Genomic DNA, 20571 nt, shown 5'->3' with positions numbered 1-20571 from the left:
TTGTTAGATGACTTCTAATAGTATTTATACCATTAAATGATGCATTTTAATCAATTATAGAGATTTTGCCTATTATGATGAAAACTTTAATAGATACCACAATTGAAAATGATAAATGTAAAATCAAGATCAGTATGCTTTTACATACAAAGGTTTTTCAATCCAAGTGCTACAGTACAAAAATTAATTACAAACACAAAGAAGACAATGATTAACTATTTTAGGGGTCAAATTTCAAATTCAAGGTCAGAGTGAATTGACTTTGATATATGACACACACCCATCCCCTGATGCATCACCATACAAAGTTTGGTCAACCTAAGTTCTATTTTTCAAAAGTTATGCACATAAATCAAGAGGTTTTACTATCATAGGGGTCATATTTCAAAGTCAAGGTAAGAGTGACCTGACTTTGGTATATGACACACCCCTGGCTCATGATGCAACTGCATACCAAGTTTGGTCAACCTAACTTTTATGGTACAAAAGTTATGCCCCGTACATGAAGCAGAACAGATAGACAGACGGTCAGACAGAAATGGTGATTCCTATATACCCCTAGACTTTGTTTGCAAGGAAGTATAGAAGATCATGATAAATAGAAATTATAGGAAACAAGAATGTGTCCATAGTACACGGATGCCCCACTCGCACTATCATTTTCTATGTTCAGTGGACTGTGATTTTGGGGTCAAAACTCTAATTTGGCATGATCATATCATAAGGAACATGTGTACTAAGTTTCAAGTTGATTGGACTTCAACTTCATCAAAAACTACCTTGACCAAAAACTCTAACCTGAAAAGGGACAGACGGACGAACGGATGGATGGATGAACAGACAGACAGACGAATGGATGCACAGACCGAAAAACATAATACCCCTGGGTGGGGCATACAAATTATTATATCTTAAATTAAGTCCTGTTGCACAACTAACTCAGTTTTGACCAGTTATTGAAAGGAATGCTCAAAGTATAATTCCTTTCTAAATCAACATTAGAAAACCAAATGATCACCGGTTTCTATCATTTGCACAATTTGATGATGGTAAGTTTTCTTTGTTAGTGGTTACAATACACGACTCTTCCGGTCAGTCGGTGTAAATAACATCAATGAACTATTAAATTTACTGTGAAATAATAACATAAGGATTGTGACTGAAATGTACGAAAAATGCATTAAAGTGAACGTCATCTACGCATAACATTGATCATTGACATGTTACTGTCAGACAAACCATATCATAAACTGGCAAATCAAGTGAACCATACCACTTCACTAAATGACTAAGCTAGACTTGTACCTCTACCTTAGCAATGATATAAGACTACAGCAATGTGATTTTTATAGGATGTTTTTCCATTTTGATATTATCTTAGTTGATTTTCTATACAAACTTGATTTGGCATAAAACAGGATAACCCTGAAGAAGAGAGATATTTACTGTTGGCCTCAGTGAATATCAATTTTTTTTAAATTCAATATAACCACATATTTGCCTCATCAAAAGACAGTAATTGTATAATATTGACCATCAATCAAAACATTTATAAGTATCATATAAAAAGGAGAATAAAGCCATAAAAATACTGTTTAATTCTTTCATTAATGTAAGAAATACATCATTAATATTTTAATTTCACAATACAATAAATAAATAATGCAGAACAATATCAAGTAATAACATTTGTTTTAAAATACAATTTATTTCATAAAATGTCAAACTCAATGAACTTAGTCAAACTTCTCACTAAGACATTCTGAGTGGATGGGAGCAATGTTTGATAAGTCCAAAATTATTCTTTATTTGAACAAAAGTAATGTTAGTCAGTTTTATGAACTCTACAGATACCACAAAGTATAAGCTAAAAGAGTCCTGTATATAATGACAAATTTCATATCACTTATGCAAGCAAAAAGAATTATCTGTGGATTATTTCTATTTATTTGGGACATGAGAAAAATCAACAAAATTAAAATCACATCAAACTCCACTATAAATATTCAAGAAAAATCACTTTTGTTTGAGTATGAAACAACAATAATTTGATGCCCATTGTTCATGACAACTATACTTGATGGTATTAAAAAGAAAATGCATGAAAAATACACCAGCTATTATCCAATAAAAATCCAGGAAACTTACTGTTATTAGTTTTAATACATAATAAATCATGGTCATGTTTTGCTGACCATATGTGATAAGCAGTGATTTTTGCATGTATTACTTATTTTCCTCAGATTTTTGTGAATGATTAATGATATACAGCAATAGGAATATATTGGTGAGTGAATTAACAATCACCAATATGCTATGGAATTCTTGATATACTGTATGTAAGGGAAAATATAACATTTTGTTTCAGGTAGACCACAATGATTTTTTTTTAGGTTTTATGGGTTGCTGCCTCCTTTAAGTATATTCTGCCTTTCTTTTCATTCATGCAAATATAAATATTTAGATTAAAACAAGCCCTCTCACAGCTTTGAGAAAACACAATACAAAAGGTGTTTTGGTACCTTTAATGCTAATTCTAAGAGTTTGCCATGGGAGTTAAAACTATGCAAAACAACTATCACAAAAAAACAGGACATTACAAAAAGGTAAATGAAATAATGAATATAATGGAAACATAATGAGAGAGTCAAAACAATGTCTAATAGTTAAAATGTCAACATGAACCTTTTCAAGGCTCGCTTAGAAAATGTTATCATTTGTAAACAAATGCACCAAATAAGATTAATTTAAAGACATACATTTCATAATCAATGCATCAAAGGTCACATCATCATTTCACCTAAAAAGGATGCAAACTGAATCAAAACTATGATCTCTGTTGTATCTTCAGATAGCCAAATGGTCTATTTTGTATCCAGTTTAAGCAGCAATGCTGCTGACATATTTCCATTCCAATTTCTGAATATACAGTATATAATCGTAAAAACAGAGCCAGTACCGGTACATATGAAAATTTCAAACAGAAGAATATGTAATACAGATATATCTTCCATAATTAATTTGAACACATACGGATGGTTGTTACAAACAAAACAGCCTTATTTAGGTCCCCATTTGATGTTATTGAGTCCATGGAAATTTCTCTTGAGTTGTGCATTGTCAGCCCAATCTGAATCTAAGTAGGCTTCCTCACTTTCTGCTTCAAGTTTCTGTAAAGGGAAATGATAAGCATTAAGTTTGATGTTATGATCATGAACAAACAGGAGCCTGTAGTTCAGAGGTTGTCGTTTGTTCGTTATATCTTTGTTTTCATAAATTGTTTTGTTATAAATTAAGCCGTTTATTTTCTCAATTGAATTGTTTCATATCTTTCATGTCGGGGTCTTTTATAGCCAACTATACGGTATGGGTTTTTCTCATTGTTGAAGGCCTTCGGTTGCCTATAATTGCTTACATCCGATTCATTAGAACTATAGTGGATAGCTGTCTCATTGACAGTTATACCACATCTCCTTATTTTTATATAAATTTATTTCTGTAAATTCATAAATTTTTGCAATTGTTTTATTAAAATATACATTTATTTTGTAGATAGATTAAAATAAGCAATGTTGCTTATTTCTGGATCCAGTTGTTTATAATGTATTATCTTTAACATATTATCATGATCTGATTTATTGAATAAATATTGTTTAAACCAACATATATATATGCTACATGGATTCATTAGTATTCCTGGGATACCAATTTTTGTGGAATTTGTGGGTATTGGTAAACCATGAATTTTAATGTTCCAAAACAACAAAATCAAATATTCATGGAAGTACATGTTTCCTCAATCCATGAAAATTGGTACCCACGAAAATAAATGAATTCACAGTAGTAGATGTTATTAAAAAGAAAATCCTGTTTATCAATATAATGGAAATAATAAATCTTTAGGTCTAGTGTGGTCTTAAACAATAAGACTGTTTTAGTAAACCCAAGATTTTGATGGATTTTTTAGATTCTGTAACATACAAACCTTCATTTCTTCCTGTTTCTTGTAGTAATATGCCATCATCTGTTTCTGTTCAGCTTCACTAACAACTGGTTCCCTGCCAGGAGCTCCTTGTCCTCTCTGTAAAGATTAAAGAAATAGCAGTCAATAAACTTTTAATTACAAAAATGTTATCCCCCTCTGGACAAATGTTATCCTACTGTGTGTCAAATACTATGAAATTTAAGCTTAAAGTATTTTTAGAAACAAAATCTATTTGGTTTCTGCTGACAGTTAACACTGTCATTATTTCCCTCATTCTCAAAAAGGAAAAATGGTCTTTCAATAGAAATATCATTCTGATTCTAGATGGGGACTACCAGTTACTGGATATATAAGACCCAAACTCACTGACAAATTTATGCAAATTCAGAAATTATTATGTGCATTTATTATTGTGATTTTTAAAGAATGGACAACAAATGTGAGATAAATTATTGCAATTTCAGGAAACGCTGCATACAGATATATGTATCAGATATCAGAATGTGAGTTCTTATTATTGCCATACTCACCCAGTTGCAATAATCGAACTGATAAAAACCTCACGATAATTTCTGAATTTGCAATATGTAACTAGAGGCTCTAAAGAGCCTGTGTCGCTCACCTTGGTCTATGTGCATATTAAACAAAGGACACAGATGGATTCATGACAAAATTGTGTTTTGGTGATGGTGATGTGTTTGTAGATCTTACTTTACTGAACATTCTTGCTGCTTACAATTATCTCTATCTATAATGAACTTGGCCCAGTAGTTACAGTGGGAAATATTTTGTAAATATTTACAAAAATTTACAAAATTTATGAAAATTGTAAAAAATTGACTATAAAGGGCAATAACTCCTTAAGGGGTCAATTGACAATTTTGGTCATGTTGACTTATTTGTAGATCTTACTTTGCTGTACATTATTGCTGTTTACAGTTTATCTCTATCTATAATAATATTCAAGATAATAACCAAAAACGGCAAAATTTCCTTTAAATTACCAATTCAGGGGCAGCAACCCAACAACGGGTTGTCGGATTCATCTGAAAATTTCAGGGCAGATAAATCTTGATCTGATAAACAATTTTACCCCATGTCAGATTTGCTCTAAATGCTTTGGTTTCAGAGATATAAGCCAAAATCTACATTTTACCCCTATGTTCTATTTTTAGCCATGGCGGCCATCTTGGTTGGTTAACCGGGTCACCGGACACATCTTTTAGACTAAATACCCCAATGATGATTGTGGCCAAGTAGTTTCAGAGGAGAAGATTTTTGTAAAAGTTAACGACGACGGACGACGACGACAATGGACGACGGAGGCCAAGTGATGAGAAAAGCTCTCTTGGCCCTTTGGGCCAGGTGAGCTAAAAATTTACTGCTTTTGTTTACTTGCATATTCAAGAACAAAGTCACCATTGAAGAGGTTCTTCTGTATAAATATGGCAACAAAATTTATGAATTTGGAACACGAAACTGGATTGCTTAGTTGTCATTCAGAAGACCTCATTTTTTACATTAAAAATGTATTAGACTTTTATCAATTGCATTAGCTGCGCAGGTCAAGACAGACAGATTACATAAAATCATAAGCCTTTAAAAAAGAAGTAGCAAAGAATTTGTTTATTTTGGTGAAAGTGATGGCAAAACCCTGTCAACAACCAATCCAGCAATTTTGAAGCTGGGAAGTAAACATACAAGCCGTACCTTTTATGCAGAGACAGTAATTTAGTACCAAAATAATAACTTAAAGAATTTTGAAAGTGATTTTTTTTTTTTAAATTAACTAAAAAGCAAAATAAGGGAAATCAACTTCTTCATCAAATAACAGGTAATATTATAGTAATTGTAATTAAAACATGAATCCTCACTGAGGATATTATCAAAAATGATGTTAACTCTGATGTATGGTTCTGGTTCAGATGACTTAACTCTGATGTATGGTTCTGGTTCAGATGACATTCTAACAAACAAATACCCATCATTTTCATTTCAATTGAATGGGCAGGATTTAAAATAATTCCCTTTTTAGGTAAATATTGTAAAAAACAATCGTAAGGGAGCTTTATTTGGTCAAAGTATCCTCTAGTTGTTTTACAATGTGTGGATATGGGACAGACAGAGATATACAACTGTTGTGTAAAATTTGAAAAAAGGACCAATGCAAGATGGCTAATAGAATAAAATTTTAATAAACTAATTATGGTAAAGGATAGAAACACCAAGGATAAAAGGTCAATCAAAATCAGAACAAACCTAACAACCAAAACAATATAGTTGAGCATGTTATCAAATGAAACATAACATATTCCTTGTTTCAGTTAATGTTGAGAAATTTATTTAGCTTTTAACTTTGGTGGATATATCAATTACCATACTTTATGTTTTGTATTTTATTCTAATAACCACTTTACAATAGCAGACAAGAAAGTTTCCTACATTTCCTTACTGGAGAGCTCAATGCTCAGGTTAATAAGACAAGAGTGCACACGCTGAAATGTCTCGCCTTCTTTACTAACCATTGATTTTATGTTGATAGTCCTAAATATAAAGCTTTACTACAAGTAACACATAACCTTAACATGATCCAAGAAAATGAGGTCAAGGTCAGATAAACCAAATGAGAAATACATGTACACCTTACAATCATTCAATAAACCAAACATAGTTGACCTATTGCTTATAGTTTCTAAGAAACAGTCTTAACCAAGAAAAGTTAACATTGACCAATGAACCATGAAAATGAGGTCAAGGTCAGATGAACCATGCCAGACAGACATGTACACCTTACAATCAATGTATGCATTAAATATAGTTGACCTATTGTTTATAGTATCTAAGAAACAAACTTAACCATGAAAACTTAACATTGACCAATGAACCATGAAAATGAGGTCAAGGTCAGATGATACCTGCCAGACAGACATATACACCTTACAATCCTTCCATACAACAAATATAGTTGATCTATTGTTTATAGTTGAAGAAAAACAGACCAAAACACAAAAACTTAACACTGAGAAATGAACCGTGAAAATGAGGTCAAGGTCAAATAAAGCCTGCAAGACTGACATGTACATCATAAAATATTTCAATACACCAAATATAGTTGACCTATTGCATATAGTATTAGAACTAAGACCAAAACTCAAAAACTTAACTTTGACCACTGAACCATGAAAATGAGGTCAAGGTCAGATGACACCTACCAGTTGGACATGTACACCTTACAATCATTCCATATACCAAATACAGTAGACCTACTGCTTATAGTATCTGATATATGGACTTGACCACGAAAACTTAACCTTGTTCACTGATCCATGAAATGAGGTCTGAAGAGCATGAGGACCTTGCAAGGTACGCACATACTAAAGTTATCCTATTACTCATAACAAGAAAGAAATTAACATTACAAATAATGTTGACTTTTTTTTCAAGTAGTTACTGAACCATGAAAATGAGGTCAAGGACAATGGACATATGACAAACGGAAACTTCGTAACATAAGGCATCTATATACAAAGTATGAAGTATCCAGGTCTTTTAGCTTCTAAAATTTAAAGCTTTTAAGAAGTTAGCTTACGCCACTGCCGCCACCGCCGGATCACTATCCCTATGTCGAGCTTTCTGCGACAAAAGTCCAATCTCGACAAAAACCAGTCAGTTATTACACTTTCTTTCTATGTTCAACTTCAACTTACCTTTTGGATTTTTGCTATAATTTTTGTTTTTTCATTCTTTCCTACAAAATCTCTCAGTTTCTTTCCTCTTAACATTTCTTTTCCTGAGAACCAAATAGATGCATTTTCCTCTTCAATTATTTCTAAAGATGCCTTCAAGAAACATAACACATTTGTAAGTAACAATCTAAATGTCACCAACTTATTTCCTTCAAATTTAACATTCTTACAAGATTAAAGAAGAGAAAACAGATTATTTGAGTAATTGTGAGTAGTAAATATGAACCATCCTCTTAAAAACATGTGGCAACATCTTAACCAATCATATACAGTTTCAAGGAAATACATATATAATGTACGTATACGAAAATATTATTATATTATCAGAAGCAAGAAACACAACCATTTATAGAATTTCAAGAATTAAACAATTTTTTTTCTGTTTTTTTTCTGTTGTTAAGTTTCAATCTTTTATTTTGTATGATATTATTGTACATAAAAGGAAAACGGGAGTCACCAAAAATATTGGACAGTACAACAGAACACTAACACTTAACTCAAACCCTACATTTCTAGTTTTCCATAAGTTGGTAAGCTTTTTCAATATATTAGAGACAGTCATGTTGAAAACCTTAAAGAAACTTATAATAGTGCTATTCATTTCATTTCCAGAACTTCTGGTGTTTTATAATTTTAGTGTGTGATTCTCATTTTCTCTTCTCATTTGCCAAGTTTTCAGCTTGCAGATAAAAAATGACATGGATTTATATGCTGAGTCTTAAATATTAACTAGCTTGTACAGTAGTAATATAATTTTTGTGCAGGAATGGTGTCTTTTATGAAACTTGTATAATAACAGATACTGCATAATAGTTTTACTAAGGAATGACAGGTTGGACTACTGTATGTTTAAGTTTTGTACCTTGACAATTTTTAAAACAAAATTTCTCAAATGTATACCTGTGTTCCAGACAAATCCTCCTCATTTTCTATCTCCTGTTTTATTTTGTCATGAGGTGGCAATCCCATTGGATATACAATCATCACAGCACCACGTAATATGTCCAGTGCTTCCTTGACTGTGACTTGTGTAACTAAAGAGTCTGCTTGTACCTTTTTCTGAAATATGTGCAGAAAAATGTTTTCATCAATTACAACAAATGAAGCTTTTGATTAAAATAAAGGTCTTCTTGTTCATTACAATGAACTGTTGGACAGAAAAACGTGTCAAGAACCCAGGAAAAATAAGCTAACTGAGTGACTATATAGGATTATTATACTCTTTAACATAGGTTATATGAAAACCCTTTTGATATATTCATACTCCTTACTGTCTGAGAAAAAAATAGAGTCTTTTTAATATAAATAAGAATATGTGGTATGAGTGCCAATGAGACAACTCTCTGTCCAAGTCAAAATGTATAAAAAGTTAACAATTACAGGTCAAAGTACGGCCTTCAACACAGAGCCTTGGCTCACACCGAACAGCAAGCTATAAAGGGCCCCAAAATGACTAAAGTAAAACAATTCAAACAGGAAAACCAACGGTCTAATCTATATAACTAGAGGCTCTAAAGAGCCTGTGTCGCTCACCTTGGTCTATGTGCATATTCAACAAAGGACACTCTCCAACATTGAAGACAAGAATAGAATTCATAAGAAAAATCTCTGTTTTGTTGATCTTGTATTGCTGATCATTTAGTCTGTTTAGTTTCAATCTATCTTCTTTAGTTTTTGCTCAAAACACAAAAGAGGGTAAAAGAAATCCTTATTTAAGGGGCTGGGCAATCACTCCTATAAAGAGTGACAGCCTACTATCTTTATCAGCAAAATCTGACTTGTTAGTAGTTCGGACGATTTTCTCTATATTGTCTTAATTGTAGATCTTTCTTGCTGATCATTTTTGCAAATTTAAGTTTCTATCTATCTATTATAATTTTTAAGAAATAAGGCAAAAATGCAAAAAATTTAAAAAATCATCATCAAAGGACAATAACTCTCATAAGGAGTAGGCTGACGAATTCGACAATGGGGGAACTTATTTCTAGAACTTGTCTTGCTGATCATTTTTGCAATTTAATGTTTCTCTGTATCTATTATAGTTTTCAAGATAATAGGCAAAAATGAAAAAAAATGGTAAAATTTGTCATTTTAGGGCAATAACTCCTATAAGAAGTCTTCTGACAATTTTGAAGTAAATTGACAGTTGGTAGAGCTCAACATTCTGAACATTTTTGCCCTTGTCAGATTTTCTCTGTTCATAACAGTTTTCAAAACTTGCATTTTACCTCTATTCTATTTTTAGCCATGTCGGCCATGTTGGTTGGCAGGCGGGTTCATCAGACACATTTTTTAAACTAGATACCCTAAGGATGATTGTGGCCAAGTTTGGTTAAATTTGTCTCAGTAGTTTCAGAGGAGAAGATTTTTGTAAAAGATTACAAAAATTTACGAAAAATTGTCAAAAATTTACTTTAAAGGGCAATAACTCCTTATGGGGTCAATTGACAATTTTGGTCATTTTGACTTATTTGTAGATCTTACTTTGTTGAACAATTTTGCTGTGTACAGTTTATCTCTATCTATTATAATATTCAAGATAATAACCAAAAACAGCAAAATTTCCTTAAAATTACCAATTCAGCAACCCAACAACGGGTTGTCTGATATGTCTGAAAATTTCAGGGCAGATAGATCTTGACCTGATGCTTTAGTTTTTGAGATATAAGCCAAAAACTGCATTTTACCCCCATGTTCTATTTTTAGCCATGGCGGCCATCTTGGTTGATGGGCGGGGTTGTCAGATACATTTTTAAACTAGATACCCTAAGGATGATTTAGGTTAAGTTTGGTTTTATTTGGCCCAGGAGTTTCAGAGGAGAAGATTTTTGTAAAAGTTAATGGACAACGACAACGAAAGACGACGACGACGGACGCCAAGTGATGAGAAAAGCTCACTTGGCCCTTTTGGGCTAGGTGAGCTAAAAAACGAGACACACTTATGAACCACACCAACAAACGACAACCACTGAACAACAGGCTCCTCTTAGGCAAGTGCATAAAAACTAAATTAAATCAGAATTATCTCCCTTTTCCACATCTTTAAATAATGTACATACATTTGAAGTACATTTGTTAAAAGTTTTATATTTTCATCCATAAAACCAGCAAGGCATCTTTGGGGTTTTGTTTCTTGAAATATTCATCAAATCAGTTTTAAGAAATGAAACATATTTTGCTGACCGACCAAAAATTTCAAGCATCAGTAAGGCTTCAGAAAACAAAAGTACTTTGAAGTCTGGCTCTAATTGATTCAATCTAAACACATTTAGACACATTTCTGTTTCCATCTTCACTTTCATCGGTAGCAAGTCATTTTGTACCTTGACCATTTCGTACTTCTGCCTTTTCGTACCCAAAATTACCATTTCGTACCCAACATTTACCATTTCATACCCACTATAGAAACCATTTCGTACCCTATGGGCCAAATTCATCTACCATTTCATACCTCATGGACTAGATATATGTTTACTATTTCGTATCATATATTTGTAAAAGTTATCTTTTTTTAAGATATAAAACATTTTGAGATGATTTTGATTTTTTTTAAATATAACATAAATAAAATGCATCCAGCCATAGAAATGTTATAAAGACCGATGATTGGTTTGATTAAGCAGCACTTGGAAACTTTAATAGTTTTAATTACGCTTTGTTTGTTTGCAGGATTTATCCTAAATTAATTTTTCAACTCTAAAAATATGAAGTTAATTAACCAACAAAGGAATAATTATCTTCAAATGTTTTTATAGTTATTACCAGTTGTTTTTGTCGGGAAATGCAGTGAAAAGGGACACAAGCTGATATTCACCAAAGAAGGAAGCCATGAATAAAAATGTGTGCATAAGAATTTGCACTTTTTGTGACCAATCAAAGAACTTGCTATGGCTTTTTCAATTTGAGAAATTACATATTCATTTATTTTGTATCCTTATATCTGACCTTCTAAATTTCAAAAACGTTTGGTAAATATCTTTTTTTCGTGTGTATTGCATATTTTCTAGTGTATACAAAAGTAACAAAATCAATCTTATCGGCAGAAAAGTGAACTGTTACTAAATATTTGAAATAAATATTTTAAATACAAAGTTTTACAGATTTCAAAGAATTTCGTTTATTGACTTTTTTCCTATATGTATATGACTCAAAGGTGCTTTAATTTTAAATTTTAGACATTTCTCGTGACCTCTACCGTCTTACAGTAAAAGGTCAATGAGACTGTTTTAACCAAGAAATAAAACACATATAAATCTTCCACGAGGTACGAAATGGCATACATACAAACCTTCCATGAGGTACGAAATGGTATACATACAAATCTTCCATGAGGTACGAAATGGTAAACATACAAATCTTCCATGAGGTACGAAATGGCATACATACAAATCTTCCATGAGGTACACATGTACGAAATGGTATACATATAAATCTTCCATAAGGTACGAAATGGCACACATCAAATTGGTAATCAATTTTTACCAAGGAATGAAACACTAATAAATCTTCCATGAGGTACGAAATGTTATACATACAAATCTTCCATGAGGTACGAAATGGTATACATATAAATATTCCATGAGGTACGAAATGGTCAAGGTACGAAATTGTCAGGGTACGAAATGGTTTTTGCCAGGGTACGAAATGGTTAGGGTACGAAATGACTATAATTCTCATCAAATATCTTTTTTGTAAATTACCTTTGATATCATGTCTTTGGCTTCTTGTATTGTCTTGTTTATCAAATCTGCCATGTTCTTCTGTGGTGCTAAAATATTCAAAATTGTATTCTAATAATGATATAGTCTCTTTACAGGTTAAACATGGATCAGATTAATTCAGGGAAATGCTGAGTTTTCTGGGTTTTTTTTTTTAAATATGTCATGTCAAGATACTCAAGCAGGGAAATACAATAACATCCTCACTTTAAGTTCATATTTCGAGAAGGAAAACAAAATTTAATTTATGGATGGAATAACAATGTTTTTGGTTCATTTCTGCTAGCCTAAAGTAAAATATAACATTAATATCCAGAATAATTAGAAATTTCTATATTTAGTTTGAATAAAAGGAGATTCAGGATATATACCAGTGAGACAGCAGACAATCCACATAAAAAAAACCAAAAGAAATCTAGAGAGCAACATTCAATCTTCAACAACAGATAGATGTCTTTACATTATGCCAAGCTCTTAATTGTCCTGTGTATATAAAAGTTGTGATTGAATTAAAAAGAACAATTAAAGGTCATATATCCTATTCTCAGAATATACAAAAACATTTAGATATCGCATACAGCAACTACTGACGAGGTTCCTGACTTGTGACAATATTATTATTATCATATTTTGGCTATACACCTACCTCTTCCATTTCTAATAGTCAGTGTGTCTTTACATTCTACCCATCCTCCACTAGGTATACATTTCTCTCCCCAGTCATCCTTAAGTTTTAAATCCACAATTTGTTCTTCTGTTAAACCTTGCATGTTTGGAGGTAATGTAACTCCATGCTTAGCAAGTTCTTCCATTTCTGGAATAATTTTTAAAGATGTATTATCATAATTTTGAAGTATGTCTTGTACTAAGACATCTATGTGAAAAAAAACTGTTATTTTTGGAAAGGTTGCGGCTAATATTTAATTATGACAAAACCTGTGCGTAAAATTGACATTTTAGATAAAATTGGTCAATTTCAAGAAGTTTATGACATCATAGTGACATCACACCTGACATCTCTGCACTGAAGCATTCAAATCAAATTATTCTGTTCATTTATCAATAAAATAACATAACTCTTAAAGGACCAAAGAATTTTCTTATTTTTTCAGGGACAGGATAATGACTCTTATACCTCTTACTAATAGAAAAAAATACACCTTTTTTGTTTCTATAAAAAATAAATGCTTAATATATTATAAATAATTGCTCAGAAGTTATTTATAAGATATTTTAAGTACTTTTGACAAGTAAATTCAACAAAAAACTAAAAGATTCGTGACAAAATTAATACATTTACACATATATGTGCAAACTTCTAATAAAAAGGTGATGTCTATATACCTGCACAGAGTCTCTGAACTTTAAGTCTGCCATTGTATATAGCTGAGACATCCTTTACCAAATCATCTACAGGCATCTCCACTGTTGTTTCATAAAGAAACTGGCTCTCATCTCCTTTCTTAATGTGTAACTTTACCATTCTGAATGTCGTTTCTGGGATGAAAAAGTATTTAATGAACTTCCTGTAAAATAAAAATTCTATAATAGAACTTATTATAGAAGACAACTTTTTTTAAAGATAATAGATAATAGTTACATGTAACTTGTTAAAGTAGAAGTTTATGTACAAATAAACATGTATGCTTATAAACTCCAAACATGCCAAATGGAAAAACGTTATTTAAAAAAATGATCTATCACCCACTAAATTAATGCTCTAAAAATTTAATCTGATCAATGTATGGTTTATGTAAAAAAAAATGTTTTTCACGAATGAAACTATAATTTTAGTCCTAAGCCACTTCAAATGCTCAATTTTCCTTGTCAGTAGTCATTTTTGTTTTCCTGTGCAACTTGTAAATTATAAGTTGTCTGCCTTATACCAAATTTGATGGTGACATGATTTCTCTATGAAGTGAGAGCAAGTTTAAGTGATTTTCTAGATTTTCTAGGGACTTAAATCCTCTTTTCAGCAGCAAAATTAGACCCTGCTCAGTGATCTCCCCAGGCCGTTTTAGCGTCGCGGCCCCGCGATGCTATAATTTTTTACCGTGACGCTATAATAATATCCGCGACGCTATAATTGTTTTGAGGACGCTATTTTTTTCTTGTCTGCTCTTAAATTGCCGCAATATCGATGTCCTAAATTTCGAACTTTCATCGCATTGCGGCTTGTGATCATAAAAATTATATCACCTTTAATTGTAATCCCTTCAAATCGGACATAAGAGGCGATTAAATAAGTGTTAATTGCCATTTGGATGATAACTGTTTGGATACGAATACCCCAAGCTGACACTTATGACACGACTGATAATTTTGACATCGAGAAAATCATAAACAATTCAAAATCTACGTTTGAATCAAGGCAAATTCGTCTCCTAAGAGAAGAAAAAACAAAAAAAAATGAGCGAACTTAACACGCTGGTCGTTTGTTATTTCAAACTAACAACTTGTAAAGAAGTGTTTTCTTTCCATTCCGGTACTCGAGAGCGTACATAAAACATTTCGATTCTGGGCAAAATAAGTTCTATACTTCATTAGAACGTGATGAAAATTGCCTTTAGGTAATGTTTCATCTATTTATTACAGTAAAATCGTGATATATTCATCCAATTCTCTTCTCAAACATTGTTTATTTTCGTAAATTTTTCTTCGACCGCCTTCTTCTTTCCTCTATATCTTCCTCCAATAGTTGGAGTACACCAACCTTACTGAATTCAGGTTGGTTAATCCTTATAAAAATATTAAGTGAATACCTAACTATTTAAAAATAACATTATGTACAGTTAACATGGTTAAATCCCTGCAAAGATACTAATAATAACTTCTATGTACATTAAAAATGGGTCACAGTTTAAAAGTTATTAATAAAATTTTTAAAAATAAAAAAGTTTTGAATATTATTTACAGGGCATGCATTATAGTAAAAAATCTTTACATTTACTAAACAATGTTACTTAAAGGTAAAAAATAACGAGTTTTCAGCTTCCTGCCTGCTACATGCTGGAGTTTCTACATCTGTCTATGAGCACTACTAGGCGATATAAAATCAACAAAATCATGCATATAAGCTTATATGTCCTAAGCGATCTAATTATGCATAGCCATTATCTATCTGTTATATATATATATATGTGAAGCTACTGGGTATTAAAGCTAACGATAAACATGTACATTTATTCCAACTATAGGTATAGCGCGGCACAACCACACTGACCAGTTATTCTAAAATTTCATGGATTTTCTCAGCATTTAATTTTACGTAAAGGATTGATAGGTTTAGCGCGGAACACCCACACTGACCTAGTTGCTCTGTCCAAAAACCTTTATGATGACTTTAGATTAAAGATAAACGTTGTTTCAGTTGTTTCATTTTACGGAGTTAAAGAAAGCAATTGAAGGTATAGCGTGGAACAGCCATATTAACCTAAATTAAATGAAGATTTGAACATTTAGATTTTCGCAGCATTTAATTCTGTGTAAAAGATTGATGTTAGGTTTAGCGCGGAATAACCACACTGACCTAGTTGTACTGTCGAAGAAGCATAAATGATTATTCCTTAGATTGGAGAAAAAAGCCATATTTTATTTTATGAAGTTGAAGATAGTTGTTTAAGGTTTAGCGCGGTACAACCACACTGACCTTATGACAACTAGACATTAAGAGAAGACACTCTTTTTAGATGGAGTCTATAACATAAGTTCCTGCTTAATTCTTCTATTGAATTAAGAAAAAGGTTATCATGAGGGAGAATATTGTTTAGAGCCAGTTGCTGACAATCCAAAATTAGTTGGGCAATACAAGTTCTCTCGTGAAAGTTGGAATTCCAGTTTCCTAGCCCAATTTTACTGATGGTAATTCTTTTGATAACACTTAGAGATTCTCTGCGTATGCCTTCCAGAACGGGACAGCGAGTGAGAAAATGGATGATATCTTCTTCTTCCAGTTGACAAATTGGGCAAGTTGCATCAAGGTTAATATTTGAGAAACGAGCTTTCTGTGATTGAAATATATATGTCCCTGTGCATAGCCTTGCTTTTATTGTTGCTTTCCTGAGTTCGCCAATATTTGGTGGTAGACTATTCCAGATAGTATGAGGTTTTCCAATGTCTAAATTAGGGATACAGAGAAATTTTAGTGTTGTTTTGCTATTGGCGTCCCTTTGAAGATTCACTTTCCAGTAGTTGTTTATTGCTTCTCTTGCCTTGCATTTCCATGATAACTTTGATGGCAATTGATCTTTCAGATAAGTCCATGGAGGAAGATTATACATGTATAAAAGATCTGCTACTCTGTTAAGGAAAGTTAGTTCATGTGTTTGCAGGACATATTGCCTCTCTAGAGCCTTTTTTAGATTCTCGTTATTAGATGAAAAGATGGAGTGGAACAGGCTAAGAACTCTTTTGTGAATTTCTGCCTCTATGGGGAGCGCACCCAAGAGTAAGTATACTGCTGAAATTGCTGTCCGTGAGGGAAGAGCTTGTATTTGTCTCAAAAAATTCACGTGGAAATCTCTTAGCAACTTAATGTCCCCATTATTTAGTGGCAGAACTTCCAGGCTGTAAAGTAGCCTTGGTAGAACGTATACTCCGCCATTGATATATTTGTACTAATTACGGATCGGAAGCGGACCAGCTATGATAAAAATCCGCATTTTTACGGTAATAACTACAGACGCAGAAACGGCACAGCTGACAGAATAATAATGATCCCAATAGGGAAAGCTACTCATTCCACACGAATTTACAGACTATTTGTTAGATCTCCTTGCAAAATGTATTTATTTCTATGTAAACGCATTGTTTCAATTAATTTACTGATTAAAGTAGTTTAACAATGTTTAAAACATATATCTGTTTGAAACAACTGGGACTGATACATTGAGTCCCAGGAAATAATGAATTTCGTAAACATGATAAACAGAATAGTTTTTAATTGAAATGGTATTACTATATGATACTTTCTTTTCCTTTTTGATATAAAAGAAGTTCTCTTTTGTACTAGATTTTTAGTTGGTAGTTTCTAACAAGAAAAATATAATTCTGTAACTATAAATGAATATTAAAAAAATAAACTAAAAGAACAGTTATACTTTAATTGTATTCTCAGTTATGAATTGAAAAAAATCAACATAACTTAAAAGAAAGAGAGCATCGCCGCAATGCAACAAATGACATTGAAAAATAAATACAATTTTTTTTTACGACAAATGTGATGCTATCCAAAATTCCTGGGGAGAACACTGCCTGCTTAGGAAATTTAGGGATTCTAACCAACTGTCTATTTATTGTGTGTTGAAAGTGTATTTTTCACATCTGGGTACATTTTTCTCCTATCAGCTGATCGAGTCTTCTCCTGTCAGGTGATCGAATCATGCATGTGTCTGTAGTTATTGTAGTAAGAATATGAATTTCATTCAGTGTTGGTACACTTGTTTTCTGTGGTTATATTAAAAATTTGTAAGGGTTCCACAGAACCCAGTGTCTCGCCTACTTTTGCTGTTAGTAGCAGGCTCAACAAAAGTGGGGCAATAATTATTAAAAATTTTCCTCCAAATACTATCTTTTGATTGTAAGAAGCTTCTGTTCAAGTTTGGTAAGAATCAAGGATGGTTCATGAATCTAATAAATGTTTTAAAAACTTTAACTGCAGACGGTATGTAATGTTAACTGGAAGAAAAACTAAGTCCATTTATAAGTAATATACGGAAAAACAGGATTTTTTTTTTTACAAAATTTCCTTCTGGATACTATCTTATGATTATAAACAAGCTTCTGTCCAAGTTTGGTACAAATCTAGGATAGTTTAAGAAAGTTATTAAAATTTGAAAAACTTTAACCACAGAGTGAATGTAATGTTAACTGGCAGAAAAACAAAGTCCATTTATGAGTAAAATACGGATGAATAGGATTTTTTTTTTTACATAATTTACTTCTGGATACTATCTTATGATCATAAACAAGCTTCTGTCCAAGTTTGGTTGAAATGCAGGATAGTTTAAGAAAGTTATCAAAATTTGAAAAACCACAGAGTGAATATTTGTGGACGCCGACGACGACGGAATGTAGGATCGCTATGTCTCTCTTTTGCGACAAAAGTCGCAGGCTCGACAAAAATCATAGTGAACATGTACTATAACGAACGTGAATCAGGACGAACAGACCCAGATTTCTTATTCAATAAGGTACCTGGTACCTAGACCGGAGATTAAACTACAATGGGTACTTTGGGGGCCTCAGTTGGCCAAAGAGATCAATCTATAGAAATCTCTTCGGTTTGTCTGTTCCCACGAGAAGCCCGGTGATTCTATCCGAGTACTTCGGCTTCCTCCACCATAATAACAGACTTCTCTGTGTCTCCTAACACTCCCTCTGTGTTGGGTTGGGGATTGAACTGGTGGTGGGTTGTATATAAGTTAGTGACACATCTCCATTAATCCTGATAGGGAGTGTACATGGATTCCACTGTACCCTCACAGAAATCGAGGGGTGCTCCATTCACGGAGGGATCTTCGTACATACAATACAATATGGCTGCAATAACCATGAAGTGGCCTATTGAATACACCTTATTGCTATTTGTCCGCCATTACTGGATATCACAAAGTTCCTTAAAATTTTGACGTCATAATACAAAATATCTGAGGCCACAATTGAAAAGTGATTGTTGTATGACGTCAATAGTTCAAGCGGGACAGGTTCTCGGGTCAACCAGGACAGATTTCCAAATAGCGATAAAGTGTATTGGTTGTCAGAATTTCTAGTGCTGATCTGGGGTAAAGTGCTACAGAATCCAAAGTAGTTTAAAGGTGTATAGATAGATCCAATCAACAAACACCAAACTTTCGATTGTTTAGTAAGAGGACATCCTCTATATATAAGAAGTGGATTTTAAGGATAAATGGTTACAAGACATTTCGGCACCCAGACAAATCGGCACCCAGGTCTGAAGACATTTCGGCATCCGTTTTGGACATTTCGAGGACGTTTCGGGACCAAGACAATTCGGCACCTCATTTTAAAATTTTAAAATAAAAGAATTGTTACAGTAATAGTATAATCCTAGATCAGACTGCTGTGCTAAAGGAATGTGCCAGTGTGTACGGACCACCACCAAAGTGACTTTGTTAGAACTTATAGTGCTGCCTGTATATATGCTATATGTTATATTTACAGTATTTTGAATATTTCATTACTATCATATGTTCACCTTTTATGCAAATCTAGTGCTGTTAATGCATCTATAAACTGTTGAATATAATTATAATAAATATTAATAAAATAAATATTATAAGTATGCTACATGTGTTTTATTGATTTAGAATACTATCAGAATAGAACTATGCATAAATTAAAACTAGTACATGAATGGTGAAATCTATAAAATCAATTTTCATGCATCAGGAAAAAGAATACACACAAATAAGACAGCTACCCAAATGACTAAGCTGCAATACAGTCTTCACAAATAAACAACAAAAAGAATAAACCACTTCATAAGATACTTATTCGAAGATACCATATACAATAATGTCATAAATAGTGCAGGAATCAAATAGGTAATTTGTAAAAACAGTCGAAAATAATTGCTATATTAACACTAAAAGTGGAAAATTTAGTTCATGCCCACATACCTATATCAGTGCCAGGTAACTTTAATTTTTGGTTCATATATTTTGATCAAAAATTTAATAATTGATTTTATCTTTCTGAGGTGCCGATTTGTCTATGTTAGGTGCCGATTTGTCTGGAGGCCGAAGTGTCTTTCTCGGGTGCCGATTTGTCCGGATGCCGATTTGTCTGTGTGCCGAACTGTCTAGAATTCGAATTAAACTGCATGAAATTATTGAGTTTAAATAATAATAAATTAGTTATAAAAAACATTGTGTTTCTGAATTACTTAATTTTGAATTCGTTAATTAAAGTGGTTTATTACAACCTATTCATCAAAAAATTGATTCAGACCTACCAAACGATTGTCGAATCTGTAAAGAATTTTCTGGACAAAAACAAATCCAAACAAGCACGTTGCCAGATGTAAACATTACAGGAACGCACTTTTGGTACTTCCGTTTCTATGGATCATTAAGTAATCAATTTTCTTAATTTTCATACA

General features: G+C 32.5%; 1 protein-coding gene across 1 annotated transcript; it reads right to left on the bottom strand.

Moving 5' to 3' along the window:
* Positions 1-1579: 1579 nt before the first annotated feature.
* On the bottom strand, positions 1580-20498 carry LOC127725607 (cilia- and flagella-associated protein 298-like). Its single transcript, XM_052232694.1, has 8 exons — positions 20425-20498; positions 13794-13975; positions 13096-13263; positions 12432-12499; positions 8632-8790; positions 7693-7824; positions 3986-4081; positions 1580-3170 (listed from the first exon to the last, which is right to left on the bottom strand). Exons 2-8 carry the CDS (start codon positions 13930-13932, stop codon positions 3060-3062), a joined length of 873 nt encoding a protein of 290 aa, XP_052088654.1. The 5' UTR covers positions 13933-13975; positions 20425-20498; the 3' UTR covers positions 1580-3059.
* Positions 20499-20571: the final 73 nt, after the last annotated feature.

Source organism: Mytilus californianus, unplaced genomic scaffold (genome assembly GCF_021869535.1).
Source record: "Mytilus californianus isolate M0D057914Y unplaced genomic scaffold, xbMytCali1.0.p SCAF_15, whole genome shotgun sequence".
Lineage (NCBI taxonomy): Eukaryota > Metazoa > Mollusca > Bivalvia > Mytilida > Mytilidae > Mytilus > Mytilus californianus.
Note: the sequence above shows the minus strand (reverse complement) of the source record. Positions and strands in the feature narration are given on the sequence as shown.

Coding starts and splice junctions, on each gene's coding strand:
- LOC127725607 (XM_052232694.1), bottom strand. CDS start 13,932: ATGGTAAAGTTACACATTAAGAAAGGAGATGAGAGCCAGTTTCTTTAT. Junction 13,264..13,793: donor AGTTCAGAGACTCTGTGCAG/GTATATAGACAT, acceptor AAATTATTCCAG/AAATGGAAGAACTTGCTAAG. Junction 8,791..12,431: donor CCAAAGACATGATATCAAAG/GTAATTTACAAA, acceptor CACATATTTCAG/AAAAAGGTACAAGCAGACTC.